At 44.6% G+C, this 25,533-nt stretch overlaps 1 protein-coding gene across 1 annotated transcript; it reads right to left on the reverse strand.

Moving 5' to 3' along the window:
- Positions 1-1,209: 1,209 nt before the first annotated feature.
- Positions 1,210-23,522, reverse strand: UBASH3A (ubiquitin associated and SH3 domain containing A). Its single transcript, XM_050910389.1, has 14 exons — positions 23,410-23,522; positions 19,905-19,958; positions 18,093-18,279; positions 15,592-15,790; positions 14,707-14,876; positions 13,605-13,813; positions 12,615-12,741; positions 10,527-10,626; positions 8,996-9,118; positions 8,105-8,197; positions 6,895-7,039; positions 2,873-2,985; positions 2,259-2,365; positions 1,210-1,347 (listed from the first exon to the last, which is right to left on the reverse strand). The coding sequence occupies exons 1-14, from the start codon at positions 23,520-23,522 to the stop codon at positions 1,210-1,212; spliced, it is 1,878 nt and encodes a 625-aa protein (XP_050766346.1).
- Positions 23,523-25,533: the final 2,011 nt, after the last annotated feature.

Consider the following 25,533-nt stretch of genomic DNA (forward strand, 5'->3'; position numbering starts at 1 on the left):
ACAGATAAGGATGCTTGTCAGACACCTCTCAGCCCCAAAGCCTGAACGTTGGATGGGCTCTACCACATGCCCTGATGGCTAACGGTGTGCATGCAGAGATATGTCAAGAAAGAGCAGGGAGATGAAGAGTGAAAATGGAAACGTTTTTAGTCATGCTAAGAGAGGAAGAGAAACCTCCATTTTTTCCTTTCATTGAAAGAAACACTTGTGCTTTCCCAGAGGTAGTTATCTGAGAGAATAACTAGAAAGGAAAATTAGAAAGGAAAACAGACCGTGGAAAGGCATGCTCCTGTTTGTGCATAAAATTTCAGGGCTATGTTCCCTTAATTAAACAAATCACCAAGAGGAGAGCTACAGAGACCTTTCAGGTGACCCATCCGGTGAGTGTGTCACCATTTGTACAATTTGGCACGGAACAGCACAAAGCAAAGCTGTTGTCCTGCGAGTGCCATCTCAGGAAGTGTTCAGCAGTTAGAGTTGCTCACATCACGGTTTTGTCGCCAGTACAGTAATGCAGGGCATCTTTCTTTGTCCCAGCAATAGTAAAGCAATCAGTTCAGTTTTCTTCAAAAAGGAATCATTTAGTCCCTTTTGCAATATGGATCGCTCAGGAATTGCTGAATGGGGAGCTGTTGTGAGAGAGAATGGACCTCCTTTGTAAAAGAGGTAAATAAATAGTCAGTGTGGTATTTGCTCTCGCAGAACTGACGGAGTGAACAGGAAGGAAACCCAGTGGCTTTAGGTAGAGCTGATCTCCTCTTCGGGTAGGAGATGACTTTTTTTCAGCCCCAGTTTCTCTGCTTGTCTGAAAACATTCAAGTGCATGAAAAAAAGCAATTGTTACTGGCTGAATCTCGGTCTTGGAAAATGCAACATTGTCTACTTTAGTGCTTTTAGCAGTGGAATTTATAATCAGGTAGTTCCATATTTATTAAATGTTGGTACTCTCAGAAAAGGTTAAAAGGTACTTGCTTCACCACCAGAAGAGTTATTTCTCACTTGCACACCAGTTCCTAGGTTCCTTCTTCCCAGCCACTGAAATAAAAACAAAATTCAGGCACCGAACTCGGAAGTGTTTTTCTGTGCTTTGACAACTCGTAGAGGGTATTTCCCACCCACTGTAAGTCTTCTGGATGAATCACTGGACTGTGCTGAACCATAACTTGTCTTTGACTCATTTTTGACAACTGCAAAGGCAGAGCCAGCCTTTTAATCTTCCACGATACCATTTCTCCAGTTAAACGCTGCATTTGCTCCATGAGTTAATGTCTTCACTGGTGGGTTGACCATCTGCCATTTGTTCTCCTCTTTTAGCTCTTCGCAGAAACACATGCCCAGTGAAGGGATCTAGGAAAGAAGTTACCAGCAGAGTTACTAGCAGGGTCATTGCTTTGACATGAAAGAGGGAGCTTTGCTACAGGAGAGAGCAGACCCTGAGACTGTCCTGGAGGAGAGACCAGGACATTTTGCCACTTCTGAAATGAACTAAAACCAGACTGGAGGCCTGTGGGGTGAAAGCCGAACTTGTGTCATCACCCCACATTCACACTTGGATTTGATCATCAAAATATATTCAGTCTTTCTTATGCATTGATAGTGGTAGTAAAAATATATCCAAAGACTGAATTCTCTGGTTGGTCATACCAAGACAGATGGTAAGGAAAACTGGGCTGAAGAATTCTGCCACTGGTGATAATACACAAATAAAGTAAACAAAAAACCTCAGTGGCCAAGACTCAAGCACAGGCCCCACTTGTGAAGCTGGCAAGAAAACCCTTCTCCACTTCATTCTGTAGCTGAGCACCAAAGTTGTGAACTTACAGTGATTTGAAAAACACACAGCTTCTTAAAGAGTGACTCACTGAATGTAGCTGCAGGTTACACTCACAGCACCATGGGGAGGAGAGGGAAGGCTCTTAGCCCTGTTTCTAAAGGAAGGAGGCTAGCCCCAGATGGAGGGGTTTCCAGATGTGCCTCTTGTCTGTAGGTGTTACCTGGCATTGGCTTTCCAGGGGAGTTGCATGAAAATCTTCTCCAAAGACTTAGCTGCTAGTCACATACTGTTCTCCAGGAGAAAATCCTTCTCTTGACCTCCAGTGCTTTGCTAAAACTACATGAGATTCCCTTTATAATGAGAAAGCTAATGTCATTGGTATTGGCATGCAGTTATACGCATGTCTCACCGTGTAAGCAGGCTCCTCATTAAAAGCATAATAAAACAAAAAGAAAGCTTCCTGCTGAAAAAAAAATCTTCTTACCTTTCGTACCACCTGGGCAAAGTCACTGCTGTCTCTGGGCGGGAGCCCTATCAGAGGTCGGGTGAAAGATGCCAAGGAAGAGCCATGGCCCACAATGAGGATGACACCTGATACACCAGAAAAAGCAAAGGAAAGTAGTAAGGGAGCTGCAGCACTGTCAGGTTACCCATCAGGAGATGGGTATCAGGCTCTTTTGGGGCTGTTCATCTTTGCAGACCTCTTTGATAACGTGGCAGGGTGTATTGTGCTGGTCAGAAAAAGTCTGGTGTGTTGTAGGCATGCCAGCTAGTGAGAGAAAGCATTTGCTAGGAAAAGAGAAAGAAGCTTTCCAGAAAAGTATATTATCTTATGCTGAGCTACATGCCGATGTAGAAAGACCAAGCAAAGAGTATACGCTTGCAATTTAGTACTCTACTGTCTTCTGTTTAATTTTGCTTTTTCATTTCTATCGCATAAATTGCATGTATTTTAATTTAGTGTAGCCCAGGACAAGGACTAAGAGTCTTATCTTAAGCTCTGTGCAATACCAACAACTCATGCTAAATGTTTCTGTTGGCAAATCTCTGCCAGTTCCTGTTACTGAAAGTGTCTGACAATATACAAAGATCTGAAACCTTTACCTTTGCTGGGGCAGGCAGTGATGATCTGTTTTATAACCGCAGAGCTTCTGCTTACGTATTCTTCATAACTTTCCGATGTAACCAGAGAAGAGAGTGGGAAGTTACCCCTGACAATAAAATCACAAATATATGTTAATCTAGATGAACACTGGGACACTGTTAGCACTATTGAATGACTACACCAGAGGAAAGGCACCTGGTTAAAAGGATATAGGTTTTATCTACTGACTTGGCTGACATACTGCTACCTCAGCTTGCATGGAGCATTAGCTTCCCCCACAGTAATTTCCATTAAATCTTATGGCTAAATCTCATAGCTCATAAAGCACCAGATGCAGGGAAAACCATGCTTTAATAAAACTTGTAGTTTACAGTAGAGATTATTTAAAGTAGGATTCATGCCTAAGAAAAGCTTAAGTTTTGAGCAATTCTGTCGGCAAGGACCACTGCCCAGCTATGGACTGCAGACTTGGAGAGCTGCCCAGCTCTAGCAATCCTGACCGAGTTCAAACCAAGGTGAGATACTGATGATGTGAATGCTTTCAAGGTTTGGTGCCTCAGTGTTAGTCTCTGTAATAAACAAAGCAAATCAAAATCAACAACAAACGAGGCATATCTGCATTAGCTGGACAAATGGATAGTAAAGACTTTCACTCCTAGAGTTAAAAAAAAAGTGTTTCCAGGGACATTAATCACAATGCACCACTCCTAAGCATCCAAGCACTTCTTCTCCTGAGACCAGGCATTCTTCTTTCTTTTATATACCGGGGCTCTTCAGACACTGAATAAATATTTTCCCAAACAAGTAAGTGCCAGACCTTCAAACTGCTACAAATCAGGGCAGCCCCACAGGACCGGTAGGGCTTGGGTTCATGGATGCCATGCACCCTGCATAGACCTGTCCCAAGGCTCTGCAGCGGCTTCCAGGACACTAGCTCTGTCCAGCCCTGGGAGGAGGACTGGAGGCTGCCCCAGCTCGGCGGCAGTGGGGAAGAGCCTGCAGGGCCCTGATGTGCCGTGGCTGGTGGTGCCAAGGGTAGGTGGCTGGGAACACCAAATTCCCGATGATGGGAGACCCCGACAGCCTTCCCAGAGCTGCGGAATGGGCAAAATAGGCAGCAGGACCACAGTCATTTGCTGCCTCTCAACAGGCTCCTGTCTTTGATATCTACCCACTTAGCTGATGCTTGAATCAGGGCTTCTTGGCAACAGAATAAAAGCTCCCCAAACTCACTTTCTATTTTTCATGTCATCCTCTTAATCTGCCTTCTCTGGGAATGGGAAGCGTTTGCTGCTACAGCTGGCAAATAGTTAGCCATGTGTTGTGATACAATATAGGGTGTTAACTTTTTTTTCTGCAAACAACTGTCCCACTCACTCCAATTTGATTGTCTCCTTATTCAGTGAGTAGGCAGGAGTGAGATTAGATTAATATATTGTAGTAAGGTATGGTATCACAGTGTACTTTCACAGGCGAGTCCTTGGTACCTTATGTCAGCACAAATGGCAGCAGTAGAAAATACGTGACAAAACCGTGTGAAAGGCTCATGCTGGATTGTTAATCACAGCTAATATTAATCCTGGCTAGGTTGGACAAGTCTAGATTGGGGTACTCAAAACTGGTCTGCCTTTTGGCAGAGCTGCAATTTTTTTTTTAACATGTTGTCCTGTTGGCACCTCAGTCCCTTCAGTATTAACCTTGTTATTAACCAGCCGTCCTGCAGCAGAACTGAGCATCCCCAGCACTAGCCCAAGTGGTTTCCAGGCTAAATAGCAACAGGAGTGCTCAGCCCAGGCTAAGGTCTCGGTGGGAGTGCTGTGTCCAGCTGTGAGTGCTACAGGGCAGGTGAGGTGAGGGCCAACAAGCAAAAATCCAGAGAGGAGCAGTGAACAGGGGTCCAGAAAGCACAGCCTACAAGGGAGGATGGGAAGAGTTCACCTCAGAGGAAAGGCTGAAGAAGGACATGATAACAGTCTACAAAAGGCTGTTGTGAAGAGGAAAGGAAGGGTCTGTCCTCCATGCAAAGGATGAAGAGGAAAGAAAAAAGCGTCTTACACCGTGACTGGCAGTGTTTAACAGCAGGAACAGCAAAGACAGAATTTATCCTGCTTTGGGACAGGGAACGCCTACCAACCCTCTGCTTCTGTGAGACCGTGAGAGGAGAGAGGCAGAGTTAATCTCACCCGACCTTAGCTGCCTACAACTCAAGTGTCTGGCTAGGTCAATGGAGACAAGTAAGCCCCTTCAGAGGGCAATTCATGCTATTTTAAGTGTCTGACATAGGCTATCTAAGATGGAAAATCACTGTCTTGGGAGTCCCCTTCTTTCCACCAACGAGAAGGCTGTTAGCTAACCATCACAGCCTGGGCACCCAGCTCTTAGATGTCTGCAACTGGGTGCAGTGGACCTCAAGGTGATTTCATCTCAGCACACAATGCATGAGCAGCAAACATTTCAGCACACTCTCGTTGCCTCTTAGTGGCACTGGAAACACTGACAGGGAATGATCAGGGACTTAACATAGTTGAAGGCTGTCATTTGCAGTGGGTGAATATGGTAAAACCAGCCCGTGGGACCTGAGGATTTTGAACTCCGCATGTGACGGGAAGAAACTGGCAAAATATGTACAAGTTTATAGCTCATCCATCCTATTTTTGCCTGGACCCGAGTGAGCTGTGAACCCTGTAGTTAGCATTGCTTCAGAGCTTCCTCTCTGAACTTCCCACTGCTCTGCATTTGCACACTTTCTTTTGAGGCAAGTGTACCGAAAAAACCTAGGGAAAACAGTCTGTTGGTGGTAAAACACACCAGAAAGCACTATAATCCAAGAAAATGAAGGATTTTCTTCCGTCATGCAATTTCAAATGAAGATGCTTGGCTGTAAGAAATGCATTAAGACATGAGAAGTTTCCTTTCCCCCTTTCTTGTGTATGTGGGAAACCCCAGAGACACTCACTTTTATTAGCTGAGTAATTTCCTGGATCTGGCTGTGCACTGTGAACACAGAGCAGCCTGGTTTGTGAGCAAGATGAGGAGCTAGATTGAATTGGAGGCTTATAATTTCCTGCCCTGCTGTGGTTTGCAAGTGCTCAGAAAAGGCATCACCCCCACAAGTTGTGAGGGCCCCCAAAAGTCCTTGCTGAGCACAGCAGTAATCTTTGAGCAACTCAAAACAAAACAACCCCCCTCTCCAACCAAATTTGGCACAAACATCAGTTGTAGTGAAACGCTGTTGTCCTGCCTGCCCCCAAAACCAGCAGGACAGCTGGCTCCTGTCGGGCTTACCTCTTTCTCCCCAGACCCTGCGTGGCTCTGCCCCAGGGTGCACGGGGGTGGCCCCCCCGCTTTCCTTTCCTCTTGTAGCTGTTGCTTCAGTGACACAAACCAGCGACGTTTCAGGCATGCAGCTGTGCTCCCTGCCACCTCCCAGCCTGTGCTCACCCTCTGCCGTGGGGCAGACCTCTTGCTGCTGCCCTGAAGACCCTAAACAAAGGGCTTACTAATCTTTTCTAAAGTCACATTTCTTCGTCGCTGAAAACCAGCACATTATTTACCCGACAGGTTATTCTTCACATTTCTAAAGTGTGCTTCACATGAGTCAAAGGTAAAAACAAAACGCCTGGTACCTGACACTAATGCCTATAATGCAGCTATCCTTGTGCATGACAAATCATGGGCCTGAGCCGGTGGATCTGAAGGCAACACCAAAGCAGGGCTGGTCCCATACACGAGTATCAGATGTTTGTGCCTGTGCAGGTGCACCTGCGTGCTACGTGCGTGCACATTCCCAAGTGTGCGTGTGTGTCTCTGTGTCAGAGCAGCAATCAAAGTTGACTCTTGGCACAAGACAGCTGACAGCATATTGTATTTTAGGAACAGATCATGCAGACTTGAATTTGATCAGAATGACCCATTTTTTGCAGAGTTCATAATGGTTTATGACAAATAAAAAGATGAAGAAATACCTCAGGGAAAAAAAAAGTACAGCTTTAACAGCTAGATATGGAGCAATTACCTGTAACTTGTGTCTATTTTGTAACAGGCCTCTGCCAGTTCTGTCACAGTCATGAAGTTAGGAATTACTCTGCTTGCTTCCCACTTGGTCCATTCAAACAGTCCTGGTTCCACCCTGATTTTGACTTTTTGATCTAATTTAAGCCCTGCAAGAACAAGAAATATTTATTAAGAAGAGAAAGGTACACTCAAAGTGTTACATTTGTGCTGTACATTCTACCTTGTTCGCTGCAATATTTTCATTAATTAAAAAGAATTACTTATTATCAAACAAGAGAGGATTGTGTTGATTAAATGAAGCCAACATTATATTCTTGTCTGACTAATGTTAAGGCACTACAAATTCTTACATTATTATTTCTGGAGCTCTCTTGTGATGATCTGCAAAGTACAGGAGAGAATAGAATAAAAGACCTCAGTAATGTTGCAATCTGAATAAACCTTAGACAGGAAATGTTTTTACCATTTTTATACAGCATTTTGCTCAGTGGTCCTTGGTGGGGCAATAAATTGTCCTACAGTGTTAGAAATGGAATTTCTTTGTCCAAAGACATATTATTTTGTTGATTATTCTCAAGAGAGGTTACTGAGTGGCACTAGTTCCCAGAAGAAATACACTCCCATTGCAATTCTGATGTAAACATGGTAATGAACTGTGAACCTTTGACAGACCTGTCGGAGGGGACAGGAGAGGAAAAAAGAAGAGAGGGAAAGGGAGGGGGAGAAGGAGAAGGAAAGAGGTTCTGCAATATGAAGGAATTAAAACAGCTTGGCTTGCAAAGGTAAATGCTTTCAGGAGAAAGCTGTCTTCCCTCATTCACGTATGTATCCTTCAGAGTACTGGAAAAATTTGCTTTTTGGCTCAAAATATTTTCTGGAAGAGGTGGCAGTGGTGATTTGATGAGCAGCTACTAATGTTGAATTCAACCAGATGTGAAACGCCTCTGTTTCATATAACATTAGATTCCATTTTGACTAGCGAGGACTAGAGTTAATGGGATAGTACTCTCCAGACCATACACATGGCAGCAGGTTTATTACTGCCTATATTACTAGCTAGACAAAACCACCTTGTCTTCCCTGCTTAAATATAACAACAAATAACCACAAAGTCGTACATCTTCTTAATTACTCATCTCAGAGACTTCACAAAAGTTTGACGAAGACATTTTCACCGTGGCAAAAGCACTTGGCTGGTTTTGCTGCCTTACCCTGCAGTATGTGTTGAGCTGTCTGTACGCAACGGAGTGCAGGTGACGAATACACGTAGCTGACTATCACCTCCTGGTCCAGCAGAGCTTCCCCTGGATGGGAACAGCAAAGTGAGTTGCTCTTCTACAAATCATGACAGATGAGAAACTACTACAAAACACTTTCTGCAAAAAACAGCTTGGAGCTTTTCAGTTTCATTGACATGGGATACATTGACGGTCCCTTTCTATTCATTTTTTCACACTATCGGCTGACTGAGCTTACTAAAAAGCTCATTCTGGTTGCAACAGCAAGTTTAAAATGAGTGTTGGAAAGATAGTTACAGAAGATTCACTCAAAATCTGCAAACAACAGTTAGGTTGTCTCCATGCATCTGACTCATCAGAGATAAGCATTTGCACCAGACTTGCATTGTCACAGTCAGGTGTGCTTGCTCAGGGACCAGAAACAGCTTCATCTGGTGAGTGAACTGAGTCAGACTAACCCATACCACCCAGCTGTCAGGTACCTGTGATGAGGTGACCACACTCTGCTGAGCACGAAGCTGCTTCCTCTGGCCAGCCCCTTCACTCCTCACTGCCCATTCAGTGACAACTGCATAAAACATCAGTCCCTTGCAGACACGCAGCAGGGCACAGCCAGTGTTGCAGCTTCTTTCTTTTAACTTTCTTTGCCAGGAACTGGCAGAACAGGTCTCCAAGATAAGCAACCAGCCCCACTCTCTATTTTACTATTTAACAAGATCTTGCAGTGGTTGCCTATAGAGAAGTGTTATCACAATGAGTGCTACTAGGAAGTTTTTCTACTACAAAGCCAGTATGAGCTTTTGCAGATGATGAAAGCCTGCTTCCCAAACACTTACATTTGCAGTAGGATATTATCCAGCTTACCTATAAGCCTTGACTGGAAAACACCACAGCAAGATAAAGGAGGATCGTACTCAAAATGCTTCATGCTGTCTTTCCGCTTTGGCAGGGTGGAAGGGAAGTTCAGATCGGCTCTGTAGTATCTTCCTGAAATGAGGTGGGACATTTTGCCGCGGTATGAGGGAGGCAGCAGCTAACACACAGGCTGCATCTCGTTATAACAGCTTCGTTTCTTCCAAATGGTTGAATGGCTGGTTCTGAAAACTCAGCCCAGAGTGACATCTTGACTGGCAAACGAAAGAGGTCGGGGCCCGTTCTCTGGCCATGAGGGCAAGTGAAGAAGCAGGGTATCTGCCCAAGGAGCTAATCCCTCTTCCCTCCACCTCAAACATCCATGCTGCCTGTCCACTGGGGACCGACCCTGGTCTGCGCCCTCCCCAGACCTCGCCTGGAAACTGTGAGGGGGAGCTGCCATCAGCCAAAACCATGCCAGGGAGACAGCTAATAACTAAGCAGTTTGGGGGATCACGGGGCAGTGCCTGAACTGAGGCCTACAGGGTTATTTGAGTACTACAGACATAGTCAGTGTCTCACTGGTGAAAAAACCTGGTGACTACTATTACCTTAAAGAGATTACATTTTAAGGTCACAACACTGGCTTGGGAAATCACCTAGCCTAACAAAATAGCACCTCTTTTGCAAGTTCTGAAGGAGCGACATGGGGGAGGAGAGAGAGGACAGGAAATTGTGAGAATTCGGCTTTGTGGGGCTCAAATGAAACAAAAATCCACTCCATATCGGTATCCTTTTACCATTGCCAAAATGACAAAAAACAACATTTCCACTGAAGAAAAATGAAACCAATGAATTGATTATGCAGCCAGAAGGTACCACCCTCATTATCTAGTGTGAATTTTGCACATTTAAGATAGGAGATCTCCAGCATAACAAAGGAGACTTTCAGCACAAAGCTCCTCCTTCTGAACTCCCACCTTCTTGTTCCCCTCCTTCCTCCTGACACATATTTCCCTGTTCTGGGTCAGTTTCTTCACCTCAAAACATACTTTTTTTGAGAGCGAGGGCCAAAAACTTCAGCTTTTAATTTAGGTCAGTGCTGACATCTCATTTCCACCATGGTTTGCTCTTGCTCTTCTTCCCCAGGTTTGAGTAGTGACGTACTGTGACTCTGATCGACAGACCATGATTCTGACTCAAGCGCGGAAAGGTGGGGGGGTCTGAGAACCACCACCTTGTGTAACGAGCGGTAGAGATGTTGTGTTTTGTACATCCGTCAGTGAGACACACGTCCATCAGTATCATAAGAGCTTTGCTTGTTCTGCAGAGTTTATCCAACATAAACATGGAGGCCTTTAGGACATACTGGTTAGGTGCAGGTCAAAGCAGTGCTGTCAGGTCAAGCCTGACTTCCAATGTTACTCACTCTTTTGTGTCAGTGTTTACATTTACACGTAGGAGACTAAATCTCTTGTACCCATTAATGGGGTTAATTGGTTTTTGTTCTGATTTGCTAAGATGCTTCCATTATCTTACTCACCATCTGCAGTGAAGCACTGTTGAAGCCAAGATTTGCCAAAGACCTGATCAACTCTTTCCCCGTGGCGCATCACCAGCACACCTCTTCGCAGGGTGGCATTCTGAGACAGCTGTGTAAAAAGAGTTTTTCATTACGATATTATATATAACCTGCATGAAAAGTCTGGATTCCTGGATGCTGCCTGATGGAGGAAGGAACAGCAGACTTGTCCTGGGAGGTTTATAACAAGCACAGAAGGGGAGAGACAGGAGCTGCTATAATAGATGCCTATCATCTTTAGGACAATAGTAAGCCTGACTGGCTCTCTACTGAAGGCAAATGAAAGAGATCCCTGACCTTCAGGGGTTACAGATAAGGTCTTAATTCTGTGTTCACACTAGTGAAAGGTAGTGCTGATAACAGATCTTTTAATTCCAGTGTGGGAAGGAATTATAATTTTAGTATATATCATACGGTTGGTATAAACAAAAGAGGGAAACTAGCTAAGATTTAAGTAGTAATGCTCTTTTCCATAACAGGACTAACACCAAGCTCGTCCTTCTTTTCCTAATGAAAACACTACTTTTACACTTTTCATAACTGTGTGGCCAAGTCAACAGTAAACCCAGATCTCCTCTGAGGCCACTTTTTTACTCAGACTGCATGGAATTACAAATAAGTTCTAAGTAGTTGGGGGTTAATATACAATGCACGTTAAATACAGATGAGAAGATAAGGAGGAACAGGTCAAAGGCTTTAAAACTTTTTCAACAGTAACCCATCGCAGCGTTACTGCTGCAGCACTGAGGTTAGAGATGTGTATCTTCAGCAGAGGAGAAGGGAATTCTTAAGAAGTGGTATGAGATTTATATTCATGTATTCTGCTAAACACTATTGCATTTCTGCCATGAAACACGAATCAACCGCCACAAGATCAGAGTTTAAAACTAAGGTTTTGTGGTCTTGCTCTTCTGCTTAGGAGGAACCCAGAGGCCGGGGAAACTCCTAGACTGGAGACGTGCACATCTGCAACACATGTTCCTCGGGCCAAGCGGTGGCTCTGCCACAGTTATGAGCTAGATAAGAGAGGCCGAGAGCAATCAAGAGCCAGTGGAAGGACGTGTGACTTGTGCAGAAGTTTCTTTCTTACAGTCGTACACACAGCGTCCTGGGACACCCCAGGATGGAAGTTCCCTCAAGGTGCCCTCAAGTTTCTCTGATATTAACACAAACGAAGCCGGGGTTATCCCGCAGCACAGCGAGAAGAGAGGCTGTGGGGTCAGCAAGCCCAAACGGGTTTCTGCAGCGTATCAGTGTGCTGGAAAGGACTGTCTTGGCATCCCTGACAGTCAGAGCCAATAAGGCAGTGCAGGTGCAAATATGCTGTAGATAAAAAAACAGAGTCCTTATTTGTTTTGCTCTTCCTACCAGAAGACCAATGGAAAACCTGGGAAAAAAGTGATACATGTTGATTTTGAAACTGGGACAAAAATGTGATCCCATCAGTGCTGCTAACCTTTCCAGCTAGCTGTTCTCTTGCTGCAGTTCTATGCAGTTATTTGCATTAGCTATGTATCTAAAAACACAAAAGAAGATGAAACATTTAAATGTGCTAAGAACTGGGACCACATAAACGACCAAGGTGACATCCATAGAATCTGGACATAAAAGTAACAATGAACAATAAGCCTAATTCTGCTCTAGTTACTCTGCTATGAACCTGTATGAAAGTCAGGGGAAGTTACGCCTGCATCTCACTTGTCAGACTTGTCACCATACCTCTGCACAGCTTGCCCAGTAAGACTGTGCACAGAGAAAGCTGAGCAGAGAACTCATCTGTTGTGCTATTGTGACAGGAACGAAAAGAGTTTTATGAAAGAAGGCAAGAGTAATATACATCATATACGTTACAAAATATTCATGAGATATTATACACCATACAGTATGAGTGTATGAGTGTGTGTGTGTGTATATATATGTGCATTACAACATAATATGAAAATGTGAGGGAGAAAAAGGAAGATACTATTAAATTTACTAAATACTTTTAATTAATAGTATATCTGCACAAGCACATGGCAAAGATAAGAAATGGAAAAAACCAATTACCTGAAGAGAAAGTACGTTGGTTACGCTCCTTGACATACTAGGATTATGGACTTCTCCATTCAGCTTTACATTAGGTTCATTTTCAGTTTGGGTGAAGGGTCTTGAAGCTGTTACAAAAACATATTCCCTGTAGAAAAAGCAGAAGCAACACACACACACAAACATATGGGCGCAAACACAAATAGAAGAGATTTTTAAGTCATGATTTTGTCTACAGACACGTGTAAGTCAGGATTCATGTTCCGTTCGATATTTTTTGCATATTGGCCATCCACTTCATCACTTTTTGTTCTTGATTTAGAATCTGCCCAGGAAAAATGAGGCTAAAATAATACGAATTGATGGCATATATTGTGTGTAACCCTGCTAAAGTGTGATCTTCAAACAGGAAATACTACCTGGTTGCCTCCTCTCTGCCTCTGAGAACTCAGCAAGAAGTGCACCTACACCTCCCTGTTTAGAAAAATCAGCTCTAATCTACAAGTAGCATCAGCCACACTATCAGCTGCAGAGCAAAGTGCAGGAAGCCAGAGAGATGCCTGCTGATACAGGGTAAATCAACAAGACAAGGGCTCAAGGTGGTGGAGTAACCTTCGCATGGTTTCATTTCAAGTTAACTTTGCAAGCTCTTGAAATGAGAAAAAAGAAGAAAGAAGAAAGCAGTGAGCCAGGCTGAAGGCTCAGCCTGCCTGGCAGAACGTGGTCTTTTAAAATTCATTAGGATGTTCAGGTTGTTCAAGAGCAAACAGAGGTCATCCCTTGAGCAGCTGAACTAACGAACTCTGGGTGTCTGTGGATGCGTGTCTTATGTCTTTTCTTCCAGAAGTCTCAGCATCCCACCCAGACCCCCAGGACCCCCCTCTCCTCTGCCCACGCCGCCTCCAGCTCCCGCCTGGCAGCCCACAGCTCACGGTGAGGAGGAAAACTGCCACGGCTCCCCAGTAGGAAGAGCAGCTCACATAAAGCAACACCAATGAAACTCCAACTTACCTGTGCTTAACCCATGTGTCTGACTCGTTGGCCCTCTCAGTGTAGTTTTCAGGAAGAAAACCCCTGCAGCCAGTCCGATGTGAGGTCCCGATCACCCAGCCTTCGCTCACATCGGACTGCTGCGTCGGGTCAACATAGATGAAGTCCCCGGCGTTGATCATGAGTTCGTCGATGTTCTGGGGCTTGTACTGGAAGAGGGCCCTCAGCGTCTGGGGGGAACACGCAGCAGGGTCAGGCTGCTGCCCGGAGCCCGCTGCTGCATGTGCCGCAGCAGTTCAGGGGATGCTTGTTCAACTCACCACTGAACACAGCAATTGGTACTAGTTTCCACTCTGCCATGTGCTCTTTAATGGCACTTCAGCAGAGAAAAAGGAAGACACTACCACATTTGCACTATGTGTAAAAATAGGCACTTGGTTTTCATAAAAAATACTTTTTTCCTGTAACTAGTACAGACTTATTTGAAAGCAAACATAGCAAAAGTGTTATCAGCTGTTTTTGTGATTACTTGCAGCTCTCCTGCATGTGACCAAAATCAAATATGTGACTTGTGACAAAGCGATGTACTGATCTGACTACAAAATTTGATCATTCCATAAAGTAAATTTGGAAATGAGAACTGGAAAAATGTTGACTGGTTTTAACTAAGAGTCTGTTAAGCAGAAAATCATCAGTGAGAACTGTGCCCTGCTCGCTCGTATTTAATCTATGCAGTTTTCATCATGGCTGGAACACTCAAGAAAACTAACTTTGCTGAATGGAATTTCACTGCAAAACTGTGATTTGACAAATCCTAGCAAATATTCAAGGATCACCATTTCCTGTCTCTTTTATTTTCTCATGTCATGGTAAAATCAGTTTTTTCTGCTGGAGTTTGGAATTAGACCTTGCTGTCATGCAGGTCAAGCAGCCTACCATAAAGGTATCTTCTACTGATTCATGAGTACAGTTTTGCAACCCAAAGAGGTACTTGAAACAACCATGCTTTTTGAAACACTGTACTGTGCATGCACCGATTTTCTTCATTAAAAAAAAGGCAAGACGACTGTAGCAAAGAATCTGACCACGGGTTCAGTAAATTAAATAAATCTGATGACAGTACCTGGTAATGCACAAAACGCATGTCCCGTGAGTAGAGAGCAGCTACCCACTGGCAGGTCTCCCCTGGGTTAATGCATTTGGCCAATTGTTCCAAAGTCTTGTAATGGTGAGGATAAAACTTGTGAGCCAAGGTAAGGTGGAGCTGCTTTAGGCAGGGCTTCACATGGCAATCTAGGAATGAAACAATCACATCACAACATGGAAGCGAAGGTCATTTAAAGCTCTTCTTGTTTTATCCTACATGCTTTGCATGATGCAGGAAATATCATAGTAATTAGTAGTAGAGTAGATCATAGTTTCGCTGAATAATAGTTTTGCAGAATGTCGTGGTTTTAATCATGCCAAAATAATTCACATATCTGGACTGGATTTGCTCCCTGGCTTCAGCTGGGAGAAAAAACTGAACAGGGCTTGAATTCCTCTCCCAGTCTGAGATGTATTGAACTCGTTTCTCCCAGACGAAGCTATGCTGGGGCTGTGTCCCTTCAGTCTCCACTGGTGATGCAGTTTCCCTTGGAAGTCACTGGAGTGGGGATTAGGACGTATTTCTCAGGGATGCAGTTGGGCCATCAGGCTGGGCCACAGCACCATGGGGATGGAAGTCTGGGAATAGGGAGTATTATATCCCTGCCTATCTTGTATATCCCGATCGATGGCCTATCAAGTTACACGGCCAACCATTTCAGCTTCTAGACAAAAGCACTGTGTCTTCAAAGTCTAAAACACGCTCCCCTAGCCACGCTGTTTTCAAATCTGTAGGAGGAAAGGGTGTTTGCTGGCAGTAAAACATCAGCTAAACTCCCCCGGAGACACAGGAGATGTTTTCAGTACCATGCCTAAACATTTGTGCTACGACCCACCCATTTCCCTCTGATGTTGGTCCTACCTGCCAGGGCCGAAGCCTCTGATGAGAATGCCAGAGCAAACTCTTTGAGGATATTTGCATGGCTGTCACCAATGAAGAAGCCAAGGTAGGTGGTGGATGAATGTAGTGATAGGGAGATGGATGGCGGAAAGCACTGTGAAAAGCTATCACAGACTCGCTTTAAGGTGTCATACAATAATTCCACTTTCTGGTCTTCACACTGAAAGAAAACAGGAGGAGCAGGCTTTACCCACCAGCTCAACAGCCACTATTGTAGCCTGTGTTATACAGTAGTACCAGAAAACAGTGCGGGCATTGGACTTCCTAAGACAACACACCTATGAACTTGCCTGAAATTCCTGGTATTAAAATCAGTAATATTGGGCAGTTTCATCAGCACAGTATCCTGGTGCTATAATAGGAGATGGAGCCTTCTACCAGGAGGTGTATCTAGCCTGGGTAGGAAAGAGCCAAAAGATTTTACTGTCTGACAGGTGTGCAGTAACCTGTCTGAAATGCGGCAGGGATCATGATTTCTCTCTTCAATTCTAAGTACAAATTTGTGTTATTGTTATCCTACAATCCTTAGCTGAAATCGCTCCTGCTAAAACCTCGAGATCTCAGATGCTGAGCAACATACCTAGCAAAATTCATAAGGCATCTTTGTCGTTATGATCCTTAATGCTCTAATCACAGTAAATTAAAGGATTGTACAGAGCCATGCTTCCACAAAAAAGTGGCAATTAAGCAATTTAAGAAGTGAAGAGACAAAGATGGAATTTGTGCTGTCCAGCCAAAGACAGAAACATCAACGATGCTCCATTTCTGTGCTGCGTTATTCTCCTCCGCAGAGCTATTTCTCCATTTAGCCTTTACACGGGGTCAAGCTGCTGAAGCAGAAGAGCAGAAGAGAAGAAAGGAGCTCCTCCTGCTTAGACCGTCTTTCTCTCTTGAGCATTTCTCAGGCCACAGGGAGGAGGGCTGCACCAAGGGGTCACCGGGCAGACTGGGCTGTGGGGGGACAGGGGCGGGTGGGATCCTGCACCAGGGCAAGTGCCATGCGGCAGGCTCCTCTGGGGCCGACAAGTCCAGGAGCTGCAAAAGACATGGGGAGTCAGGAAACAGGAGAGGGCCAGGTCAAGAGAAGGAGGTGGGAGCCAGGTCAGTGAATCTTGCTTTCTGCCTGTGAGGCGCCCAGGTCAGCTCTTGCTGACAGCCAAGGAGCAGAGAACTGCACCGGAGGGTGCATTTATCCCTAGAACTATGCTACCTGAAACGGGGCTGAGATGCGCGAGGTGAGGGTTGCAATTCAGTTTTCTCTTCCAGGGGCAGGCCTTTAAACTTGAGACCTTTCAAGAGCATGGCATTCGTTATTAATTGATGATTTTTGTTCTGTATAATTGTGATTAATAGCTACAGGGTACCATTCAATATTTTGCAACAAAATACTCTTATTTTCACTGTCTATACTTAGTGGCATGGTTTAGCGTAAAAGTATGATCAACAGAATAATTTTTGTCCAGCTGCTCTAGCTCATGTCTCTTTCAGCGCATCTCGGCTGCAGCTGGTGTTCATGTGCTGCACCATCAACATGCGAAAACGGGATTCCAGGTGGCTCCAGAGTTTTTCCAGACCAGTGACTCTTTGCTGGTCTTTGCTGATACTGGCACATTCACCTATGCAGGAGAAGCAGCTCTGCTGGGAAGTTCTCTAGAGGGTTACCCAGCATTCAGAAGGCCACCTAGGAGGACAGTAGGATCTCTAGAACCAGAAAACAGTCCACCAGGAGTCCAGCTCAGGAGCCTAACTTCCATGTTAAATTATTGACGAAGTGACTCAATTGCACTGCCGGACTCCAGCCTGCCTCCCCTTGCTCCTTCCATCCCTGTGCATTCTGCTTCTCTCTTTTTCACAACATCCAAGCTTCAATAGAAAGGGTAAAGACTGGGACACGCCACTGTAGCAATGACCTTCTGGCTGGGGCGCTCTGGAGGAGGCAGGGGTTTCCCTGAGATTCCCATAGGCATAATACCAAAGTTGTCTACATCCTACGATAATGCTGTCACCGCTGCACAGCTGGCTGAAGGCAGCCACTGCTGCCCTGGCCAGGAAGGTTTAACATCCTAGGTCGATGCAGCAATGGGCACAGTCTCTGAAGCCTGCCGATAGCTGCATGCAGGGAGCAGTGCTTCCTGCTGGCAGGTCCATGTGCAGCCTGGACTGCACGGGGTTGCTCTAGACAGATGCTAGACATGTCACTCAGCTACCCTGAAGCATCCCACCGGCCCCAGTGTCCAATTTTTAGGTATGCTGAGGCCTAAGGTGGGTAGCTAAAGTGGGTGGTGGGAAGAAAGCCTGCGGTGCCTACGCAGGGGCTGAACACTCAAATATTAAGCAAGCACGCCTGGACGTGGGTCATGTCAGTTTGATCACCACGGAGAAGTTCTGGTGTAAGACAATGGCAGGTGGCCCAGTTTCACCAGTAGTTGATATCTGACCCTTGCACATCTTTTGTGCCTTACCGTGAAGAAATCGCAGAGAGTGATGTGTGGAAAAATCTCATGGGCTCTGTTTTTCCCACACTGGCGCTTGCTCTCCTTCCAAAACTCTTGCAGGTGGTTATGCAACCGGCCGGTGGGACACAAGTAAAGAGCATACTCCTGAGGGATTGGGTCATCCAAAGAGGGATCATTGCAGTGGGAGTGCAACCTGAAATCAAGAGCGTATCACAGAAAGTAAGTGTGTGCACTGCTTACTCTTGTTTCCTGTGATTGAAGGCATCCATAGTAGAGACCAGAAAAAGGAAATACAAGGTTGTTATTTTCTTACAAATGAAAAGCTAAAATAAAAGCTCCTTACAAATTTTCCCTCTGAAATACTAACTAATGGAGAATGGTTTTTTCTTCTGCTTATTTTTTGTGTACTTTACATTTTATTATGTGCCTTCACTTCTTTCAATGTCTGAAAATGAAAGAAAACAAAAAGATTTTTTTAAGTTTTTGGGGGTTATTTTCCCCCCTTTTTCATGACTGGAAACAGAGGGCTGGAGGAGGAAAAAGAAGCAATGGGGAGAAAATGTTGAAGAATGCCAAAATGAAAAATAACTGAAGATTTAAAAAATACTCAAAAAGAGCTAGCATTTTTATTCAGTCCTGGCAAAAGCAAACAAGACAAATCAGAAAATGCACAAGCAAAGATTAGAAACTCGTATCCCACATGATAATATACTCCACTATGTTCTGCACATGCTGTATGTTTGGCTTTGCAGCTATTGGATTGGGAGTGATTGTTGGAAAGCATGGTGGCATCCCTGAAAAAAAATTATTTGGGAAGAATCTGCCATTCTCAAATGTCTCCTCTGGCTTTTCACAAAAAAAAGAAAAAAAGAAAGAAAGAATCAAACCAAGCCAAAAAAAAAGCACAACAAAACCCAGAAGAGAATGCAAGGAAAGACTGGATTTGATTGCAGAGTGGATTAAAGCAAAAAAATCAACTATCAATCAGCATATGAATACTCTGTGGGAGTCTTGGTACAGAGGAAAAAACTTTGTAGGGATCAAGATTAACAAGTCATTTTGACTCTAATGATATGTCCCTCTGACCATCAGCCTTTCAGCTTATTTTATAATGAGCCTTTCTCAAGGGAAGAGGTCGGGCTGTTTGCCTTCAGCCATTGCCATTTAACCCCACGTTGTTACTGCACACGTTTGTAACTGCAACCATGGGTTTACAGATACTTTCCCTGTTTCCTTCCTCCTTTCCTTCAGGACAGAGAGTCCAGGTTCCCCCCTCAGGCCCCGTGCCCATTGCCCATGGGTGCACACCACGAGGTGTGAGCGCTGTGCCGAGGCAGGGAGGACATTTACCCCATGGGTGCCTCTGAGCACCTTCCCGGACGTGCCCCGATGCGTGCCCGCAATCCTGGCTTGGAGCACGGGAACGCCTTGCAGAGGCAGTGAGCAGACCTCGGCGGCCATGGCCATAAATAAGCAGGAGGCTTAAAACTGAGAAGAAGTGTCTGCCCAGAGCAGCTGGTCCCATGAACTGACTAACATCACTGTGGTAAAAGCAGCTGCTTCTGCCCAAGACTGCCCTTTCCTCCCCAGCTTTTTTGATTTACCCCGGACCTTCTGCAAATAACCTCGCTTCCCAGAATAAGTACAAATACAATTATTTCTTTCTCTGTGTGAATTAAAATGAAAAAAAAAAAGGAACTCAGATGCAGGGTTTTTTATGGCAGCTAACTTCAAATTCAGTGACAGAATCAGCACATGAACAAGGATTTTTAGCCAGGTTTAATGCAAAAGCACTCCTTAGAAATTACAGGTACTTACCATTTTGCAGCATCTTCTATTGTCTTTTGTCCAGTAGCAACCAAGGCTTTTTGCCTAGAAAAAAACCAAAACGGATTCATCAGAATAACAGAAAGAAAACTCCTAGAAAGAAAAAATGGACATGCTGTGGTCACCAAGTCTATTTTCCAGCACAGACAGGACCTTCAACAACTAGCTTACTCCTGACAAATATTAACGTTCTTGAAGCCCTCCAGATAGTTTTTCCCACTGCAAGTCTGTAATTCCTTGAAGACTGGTAACCTATCCTCCCCACAGGATGTCCTCCTTTGTGTTCTGGAGGTGTTTCTTTAGCAGCGCTACTGACTATGGATTTCCTTAGGGTTGGGTAAACCATCCATCCATGCACTGTAAGAGCAGGGTTTGCTTGGTTCATAGGATAATGTTCTGGTTCAAGATGCCAGGCTCAAGCCCACACGTATAAACAAAGCAAAACATACCTATATTGTGGTTTGAAAATCTGGATTGAGGATCTCCCATAGGCCAACAGAGAGCCAGACCTAAGCCACCAGTTCACTCCAAGATGAGGGACAGTATCTCACGTTTCTCTCTGTTAATGCAACTGTCATTCTCTGGGGTCAGATTGGATTTGCATTTCCTTTTCTCACTAGAGCTTTCAAAATGCCAACTACGTGCTTCACATGAACAAGTCTTTGTGACTAAATGCTAGGTGATGGGTAAAGGATTCCAGTGTTCAAGTAGCACCTGCACTCATGAACCCCGTTTCCAGCCCTGTAACCCACCTACAAACTTCTCAGAAGAGACATGAAGGGAAAGTAGAGACAGTGGACATGGAGGAAAACCTGCTAAAGTACTTGGCATCTGCTCATCTCTTTCCTTCTCTCTTGAGGCCATCCTTTCTGGCCACTGGGTCCTGAGGGCATTGATTCATTTAGACTCCTCACATTTTTATCCTCCATCCATCCCTGTGACACCTGACCACGCACCAGCAGTGCAATGAGTGTACTAAGCAGCAGAACTCAGGTTCGTCCTTGGTGCTTCCTCCTAGCTTTCTGTCTTCTCTCTAGTGAAAAACTACATATGGGCTTGTTAAAAATGTTTAAATGTACTTATGTGTATGTGCAACCATGCCTGGCTCTTTAGCAGGGCTCAATATGGATGAGGGCTAATGTGAGTCTTTCCACTCAAGCTTTACCTTCTACCTTTCTTCTCCTTAAAGTAAATAAACTACCATGGCCAAATCAATGCAAACCCATGAGCTAGCGGGTCTAAAACGAGCCCGTGTCCTCTGTGACTGAATACTGCACATTTTCTTTCCATGCCTCTGCTGGCTCCCCCTTCTCCATCACATCAAACACAAACAACCTGTATTTTTGATGTTCTCCCCATGCAGCCTTTCCTGCCGTATCCTGTTGAAATGTCAGTGCCTGCCGCTGCTTGGCCAATGATGTCAGACTTTGTCAACCACTTGTTACACCTCAAAGTGAATGTTTTACCATTTCATGCCATGTTGGTCCTCCCACTTGGAGAGAAGCTCTGTACAAACAGCCCTGAAGCCAAATGGAGCTTGACTTCAGCTTTTCTTTACCATAGGGCCTGCAAAATCGTAAATATAGTAAGACAAGCGAGACCTGAGACCACGGACTGTCATGCTGCTCAGTACTATCTCCTTGCTCCCTTGTGCTCCTCTCTGTGCCTGTTCCCACCTTTCATCTCATCATATATGTTGGCTGTAGGATGCTTTCCAGCAGGGTTTGTAGAGCCCTGAGCATCAGGAGAGCATTAGGCTGTGACTAGACATCCTATGCTTCCAAGACGAGCAGTGAAGATTGAAAGATAATGCATAGAATAAATTCTGTATATACCAATTTCTCTCAGATAGAGAGTAGGAATAAACCATTGAAAATCTGTATTAAAAATAGTATCTTTAAGGCGAGAATAAACTGGCTCTTCCCTAAAGCAGAAACTGCTGACACAGTTCAGTTCTGTGTAAGTACCAGGGGAGGCCCATTTTGTTGATCTGATGCTAGGCTTGATCTTCACATATCTGGTTTTTGTTCTTTGGGGAAATGTTGCTTTGGCATGCTGGTTCTACATTATGAAAGATTTTGTAATATTTCCACCCAGCCTCATTTTTCTCAGGCCAGGACATCTCAAAAGAACAACTTTTCAGTACTTTAATTTACAGTTCAATCCAGGAACTACAGAGACAGCTAAAAGGTTTTATAAAAACACAATCAAAATTTTGAAGGTCTTAAAGTCAATAAAAGCAAATAAATTAAAAAATAAAGTGCTTTTGACCATTTTGTCATTTTATGTCAATTTGCCTAGTACTTCTGCCACTGCTTCTTGATTTTGACCTGGAAAGCACAAAGCCATCTCAGTAATGGCAGGAAGTGTTTCGAAGGGGATTTGAAGAACATCACATACAGGACAAAAAATTCGAAAACTAACCATTACTTTAGGGTGACCAAACTTACAGTATTACTAGAGAAATGATGAGCCAGGTTTTCAGCTGCACAGCTAAAATTCCACTGTGCATAACTGGGAACAAGGGACCCACAGTTTCCTTGTAAGCTGCGCTCATCATGTCTAAAGTTGATCCACTAAACACAGCTGTTCCTAAAAAAGCAACACAGCACTTAGGAATGGAGCTTTTTCAACTTGCTTAATTTTCAGTCAAAAGGGAGAGATATTGCTCTCCTTTCTAAAATATTTTTCTGAGGGGTTCTTTGACATTTAAATTAAAAAAAAATTATTTTTTGAACAGTTTGAACTGAAGCATCCATACTTGCCCTTCAGAAGTTGGAAAATCCTCCCCAAAACTTCCCTGTCCAACCAGAGCAATGTTTGGGGAGGAGTGACCACCACATTTCTTTTTTATTAACTTGGTTAGCTGCCACCAGTTAATCTCTCATCCATTGATGTTGCCATGAATTGCGCCTTATTCTTTACTATTACGTTTTCCAGGTAGGACATGCTTTTGGAACAAGATCCTGATTCAAGACAGGAAGAACAATTGACAGACTTATGTGGCATCTTGTTAAGGAAAGCCTGCTCTTTTAAAACAGTTTCCAGTGACAAAATCCAGCAGGAGATCTTTGCCAGGCCTGCAAAAAACTTTGGGTAGAAATTACATTCACATTTAACTCCCTTATAATAACAGTGATAAGCAGAAAAAATGAAGGAGGATATATCCCAAGAGCAAACTATGGACATCAGCTTCTTAAGTCATTGTGAAGCCTCTCAACTTGAAGACGTGGAAGGGCGTGTGTCTTCAGATATACACAGTATTCATAAAAATGGATACAAAGCAGGTTGTTTTTGCAATATGAGCAATACACACTGCTCTACAAGAAATTCAAAGCAAGACAGGTCTGATCCCCATATAGGGACATCACACCCAGGAAGCAGCACGCTCTCCTGATGAAAGAAGCAAGCTGCCTGCTGTCAGGATCTTATGAGAAATACCTCTCACATCTTAAATACCTCTTACTGTGCAAAGGCAGCCGAAAACATTACTCACGCGATATAAGCTGGGAATCCTTTGGCGAGGAGAGACTCGAGGAGTACAGAGGTGCTTTTGGTCCTGTGCTTGTTGGACACCTTTGCATAGAGTTGTGTCTCAGCCACCGCCATCTCCTCCGCTCTTCCTCTGACCGTGTGCTGAGTGCTAACAGAAATTGGGAGGTGGGAGGAGGGTGCAAGGGAGGGAGGGAGTAAGAAAATGAGAGAGAGAGAGAGAGAGGCAGCTAAAATAAAAAAAACCTCAAACCTCTTGTGATGTTTTCTGACAAAAGCTGACATCCTGTTTTCGTAGCATCTGCATCTCCGAATTTTTGTTTTAGGGTGGCTAAAAAAGCAAAAGCCCTCTGCAGACTTTTCCCATCTGCCCCAGCAGAACAAGACTGGTAGTCCAAAGGTAAACACCACAGTCAGGGTGGACTTGCTGAAGGGTCTGAGATGGGATCTTTTAGCCTTTCATTTAAATTGTCTTCTGAAAGCCAAGAAATCCACCTGAGCTGCTACTGCAGCATGGGGGAGGCAAGCAGGCATGTCCTGCAGCATGTAAGAAGTTAGTCTGTAGGCCAAATTCTTTCCTTTTGGGCTCAATTTCAAGTCTTCCCGTCCCTATTGTACATGGCTCTTGCTTTGGTATTCTCAGCCAAAGGCGATGAGCGGGCCAACTGTGCAAGGTCAAACTCAGTGTCCCATCTAGACATCACGCCCTGAGGCTGGGCTTGGAGCAGCTCAGGGTGGCAGCAAGGAAAAGCCCATCCTTTCTGGTGGTGCCAGTCCCACCATGGGAGCCTCTGCAGAGCTGCACTGGCTGGTCCCCAGGATTTCCAGCATGGCCTGAGCAGGTGAAATGGTTGGAGACAATTTTCTCTGGCCTGGGCTGTCCTCATCGAAGGTACCACTGCTCCCTGGGGAGGACAGGACATCTCACCCCGTGGACTGAAAGGGTCGCCTGAGCTGCTGGTGTCCTGAAATGAGCCCTCACTTTCTCCCCCTTGGTTGAAGTTCCCTTTGGGGCACCTGGCCAGTTTGGGCTGCTTCTCCAACTGTTTGTCTCTGAAGCCCGGTGGGGAGAGCATCGGAGCACTGTGAGCAGCTCAAGAAGTGCAGCTTGCTTTATACATCCTTGTCTGCTTGCTTTGGTTTGTTTTTTTTTCTTATGTCCCCCTGTGTTTCCCATTTCCAGGGAAGGCTGCTGAAAGAGTGGCATAAATGATGACAAAGAACTCTTGATGTCATGACCTAGATGTGAACAGTTAAGAGGATCGTTACGTGGTGTCCTCTCCTTTGGAAGTGCCAGTTTCCATTGTGCACAGCAAAGGGACCGAACAGCTTCCCTCATCGCAGCCATGTTCCAGGGACATGGGTTTTGTCATGGAAAACCTTCATTTCTTCCCTGGCCTCTCAGAAGCCTTGTTTCACTTACAATGCTGTGGCTTTTTGCTTCATCTCTCCTCCTCCTTCTTCCCTCCACCCTACCCTCTGTCATTAATCTCTCTTCTTAGTAAAAAAAACCAAGCCAAATTATTACTGCTCTCGAGCATTTTATGAAGCTAAGCATATTTTTTCATTTTCTAAATCCCAGAGTACAAATGAGTTGATACCTCAGAAACATGAGATACTGCTTGCAAAGTACTTCCAAAATATTGTGCAATATTTAATTATAAAAGTTATCCATAACTAAAGCATGGGTCTTTTTCAAAAACCCTCTTTAAGTGTGCTCTCTGCTGCAAGCACACAGCAAAGGCTAAACCAAGTGAAGGAAGAGCGAAGTGAGCCTATGGGCCTTGTGTGCCGAAGAGACGAAGCACCTGGGGCTTCTGCCTTCTGCCACCCACAGCTGTCGGCAGAGTCCTCAGCTGCACAAGTTTTGATAAAAGATGAGCAAACGTGAGTCTGTGCAGTTTGTGGCGCTCCTTTGCTGAGGGGTTACAGAAAGGTTTGTGAATACTACAATATTACCTGACGCTCTTAGGCTAATTAAAAAGCGTGCTGAATTTTTATCTTCCCCTTTCCGTAGCCATGCCATCCGGGGCTACCCGATATCCCTCACCAGGTTGAATTACACAGGCTGCTGCCACAATGCCATATGCAACAGATGACTGAATGAGCAGCCGCAGGTGGCTCAGTG

This window comes from Gymnogyps californianus, chromosome 1 (genome assembly GCF_018139145.2).
Source record: "Gymnogyps californianus isolate 813 chromosome 1, ASM1813914v2, whole genome shotgun sequence".
NCBI classification, from domain to species: Eukaryota; Metazoa; Chordata; class Aves; order Accipitriformes; family Cathartidae; genus Gymnogyps; species Gymnogyps californianus.

Coding starts and splice junctions, on each gene's coding strand:
- UBASH3A (XM_050910389.1), bottom strand. CDS start 23,522: ATGGCGGTGGCTGAGACACAACTCTATGCAAAGGTGTCCAACAAGCAC. Junction 9,119..10,526: donor ACAGTGCTTCACTGCAGATG/GTGAGTAAGATA, acceptor ACCTCATTTCAG/GAAGATACTACAGAGCCGAT. Junction 1,348..2,258: donor TTGCCCAGGTGGTACGAAAG/GTAAGAAGATTT, acceptor CTTCTTTCCTAG/ATCCCTTCACTGGGCATGTG.